The sequence below is a fragment of the Microtus ochrogaster genome, chromosome 10 (assembly GCF_000317375.1).
Source record: "Microtus ochrogaster isolate Prairie Vole_2 chromosome 10, MicOch1.0, whole genome shotgun sequence".
Taxonomy (NCBI): Eukaryota; Metazoa; Chordata; class Mammalia; order Rodentia; family Cricetidae; genus Microtus; species Microtus ochrogaster.
In genome coordinates, this window is record NC_022016.1 from 24623040 (window position 1) to 24626489 (window position 3450).

General features: G+C 42.6%; 1 protein-coding gene across 1 annotated transcript in view; it reads right to left on the reverse strand.

Moving 5' to 3' along the window:
* Positions 1 to 2166: 2166 nt before the first annotated feature.
* The window catches only part of Rps6 (ribosomal protein S6), a 3340-nt gene continuing 2056 nt past the window's right edge, over positions 2167 to 3450 (reverse strand). The window contains exons 5-6 of the mRNA XM_005352702.2: positions 2392 to 2549; positions 2167 to 2300 (exon numbers count right to left, since the gene is read on the reverse strand). Of these exons, the coding sequence (XP_005352759.1) occupies positions 2205 to 2300; positions 2392 to 2549 (254 nt within the window). The 3' untranslated portion in view covers positions 2167 to 2204. The remainder of the gene's footprint in view (positions 2301 to 2391; positions 2550 to 3450) is intronic.

The window sequence follows — 3450 nt, forward strand, 5'->3', positions numbered from 1 at the left end:
CTGGAACTAGTTCTGGTAGACCAGGCTGGACTTGAACTCACTCGCAGTGATCCGCCTGCCTCTGCCTCCCTAGTGCTGGGATTAAAGGCGTGCGCCACCATCGCCCGGCCATCTAGCTAAATCTTAACCCCCTTTTTTTCCTTTTTTTGGGGGGAGGGTTTTCGAGACAGGGTTTCTCTGTTTAACAGCCCTGTTCTGGAACTAGTTCTGGTAGACCAGGCTGGACTTGAACTCAGAGATGAGAGATCCACCTGTCTTGTCTCCTGAACAATGGGATTAAAGGTGTGTGCACCAGTCTGGCACGTCTTAATTTTACAGGCTTTCTCTAGCACCTTCATCACATTTAAGGGACAATCCCAGATTTTGAAGTTGAGGATCAGCAATCTTCAAAATTTAAATTTTGCTTAACATCTTAGTTCTAGTACTGCAATTTTTTAATGCTGACCCCAGCAACCTAAAAGGTCAACGACTTACAATTTTATCAAGTTTATAGAACTTAATCAAGTAACACTTCATGGTGACTTCACTGACGGGCAGATGTCAGAAAGCACCCAGTTTAAGGTTATGTGTGCACTTCTGTAGGGACCAAGTCATCTAATCATGCTGAAAGTTGCCAACCGTGAGACTCAAAGGTTGGTTTTGTTACTGCATCCCTACAAAGCAGGTAGAGCGTTAAAAATGACTACATAGCCCTGTTGTGGACTCCACTGACAAGCAGGCTGGCTGCCGCCTCCCATAAGCATTTGAAGTATTTGCTTTATATCTGAGTTGATCACAACACAGGTTATAAGTAGTGCTTTGTGCTTTACTATTTGTACTTGTATTGCAATGCATTTAACACACCTTAAGATCCTATTCTTTCCAGTCATGCTGGCACATAGACTAGCCTGGTGCCAGGCCAGCCAGGCCTCGCCTTAGTAAAAACTAGTTTTATGCAATTTAAGTCAAAGCTGGGTGTTGGCTGAAGCACAGCTTTGCCTCCAAGGCCAGCCTGGACCACAGGAAAACAGTAAGTTATATCTTGGGAGCAAAGACTGTGGTCAGCTTCAGCCTGAGCACAGGATGAAATATCAACTGCTGGGAAGAGAGGTCTAAGTTGTGATGTCATAAGCTAAGCACTACAAAGACCAAGGAGTGTATAATGTTCACAGCCAGTATTAACTTCCAGGATCTCTTCAACATTAAAGTCAGCATTTAGTAGGACTTGATAGTGGTTTTAGTAGCCTTAAAATCAAGTCTGACTTGAAAGCTGAGAGCTACATGACCAACCAGTTAAAGTGACACCATTTACCTAGTGTTCTACAAATAAAAAGGTTCCCAAGTTTTTACTTGCGGTGGCTTTGCTCTGCAGTCTGTTCACCCTCTTCTTTTGGCTAACCTGTGAATGGTGCACTAGCAGCCAGAAGAACCTTAAATTACTGGATCAGAATTTCTAAGCCTGTCCTCTGAAGGACATTTCCCATTTTACTTGTGCTTGCAAAACACCTTTGGTCTAAAGGACAAAGTTATGCCTAACAAAAAGAACCTGTTACATGGGTTCTTCCTTGTGGAACAGCTGTTTTAGACTGGATGCCAATCAGCAGTAGTTCAGCATGCTTGAGGCCTAGGTTTAACCCTAAAACAACTGATAAACAAATTGCCTTGCCCTTCACCAAGAATGCAACCAAGTAGGCTATATTCACTGTAGAAATTATGGTATACTACAGGGCTAGGTAGAGGTAGTAGTGGATGATAACACCTTTTTGGGGCAAAATGGCTTCTTTGTGAAACAGCCCTGGCTATCCCAGAATTCGCTTTGTAGAGCAGACTGGCCTTGAACTTGAGATCCACCTGCTTAAGTCCTCCAACAGCTGAGACTAAAGGTGTGCGACACCAGCAAGGCTGTATTTCCAGAACTAGTTAAACTATTAATCTTATGTACTGAGTCATTTATTGCCTCATCTATACTTAAGAAAAATCCCTAGTCCTAGCACTCCAAGACAGGCAGATCTTTGTTAGTTCAAGGCCAGCCTAGTCTGCAAGAGCTAGTTCCAGGATAAAAGCACATAATTTAAATAGGAACACTTTCCCCTTATTTCTAGCACAACCCAGTGAGTTCATTTCTGACTCACTCCTTTTCAACTTCACTTATCCAGTTACACAACTAATAAAAAACCAATAAAGGAGACTCAAGGTCTGATCATTTATTTGTCACCCTTACAAACTTATTTTTGACTGGACTCAGACTTAGAAGTAGAAGCTCTCAGCGAGGACAGCCTTCGCCTCTTGGCAATCTGTTCCTGGCGCTTTTCTTTGGCTTCCTAAACAAGAAAAAAAAATACCAAGTTAAGGATTTCTCCGGGCAAAAAAAATGCAAACCCGGTGGCAGTTCTGCATTGTTACACGTCTTACCTTCATTCTCTTGGCCAAAAGTTTAGCATATTCTGCAGCCTCCTCCTTGTTTTTCTTTGTTCGTTGCTTCTTCAGAGCAATACGCCGGCGTTTGTGTTGCAGAACACGCGGAGTCACAAGACGCTGAATCTTGGGTGCCTTGGTCCTGGGCTTCTTACCTAAAAATACAAATGTATCAGCACTTGTGAATGTCGTTGCCAGATGGGTGTACCCACTGGTATAGCACACAATGCCCCAATTCAGGCCTCATTTACTCAATGCCAGTGTTGTACTCAAAAAGATTTTACAAGTCTTCCTGATCCTGTGGTCCACATTTTCTAAACTCCACATTTTCAATTTCCCATATGCTTGAGTTGACAGTCTACATTGTACTACAATTCAAGAGTTACTATCTGCTGGGCGGTGGTGGCGCACGCCTTTAATCCCAGCACTCAGGAGGCACAGGCAGGCGGATCTCTGTGAGTTCAAGGCCAGCCTGGTACAGCTAGTTCCAGAACAGGCTCCAAAGCTATAGAGAAACCCTGTCTTGAAAAACTAAAAAAAGAGTTACTATTGAAATTATTTTTCAGCTTTGTGGATTTGCAAACATTTACAGCCTCTAGGAACAGAAGAATCATGTAATCTCACATCACAAACCCTTTATTAAAAAAGATGGACATCCAAGTTCTGCTATAGTTGAGCTACTCATTCCATGAGGACCATTTTTCAACTCTTGACAACAGTTACATTTCCTCTAGTATCACACTTCTCGTACATGTGCACCTCCGCAGTCTTGTGCTTCCTACAGACATTAACATGTCATTGCTGCTGTGGCTCTTCATGAGTATGCTGCTTTACAAATATGCATTTTTTCTTGCTCCCAAATCCCAAACACTCCCTTATAAAGTATAACCCATATCCCAAAGATTGGGAAAAAAAATCAGGCCATTTATCAGATGAACGTTTTCTTTGGTGATCCAAAACACTAATTTTGAGCCTGACCTCCCCAAGAAAGAATGGTCTCCTCCAAGTATTCTACCTCCTGCATGAAAATCCTTTTAAAGAAAATTCCACACGCCT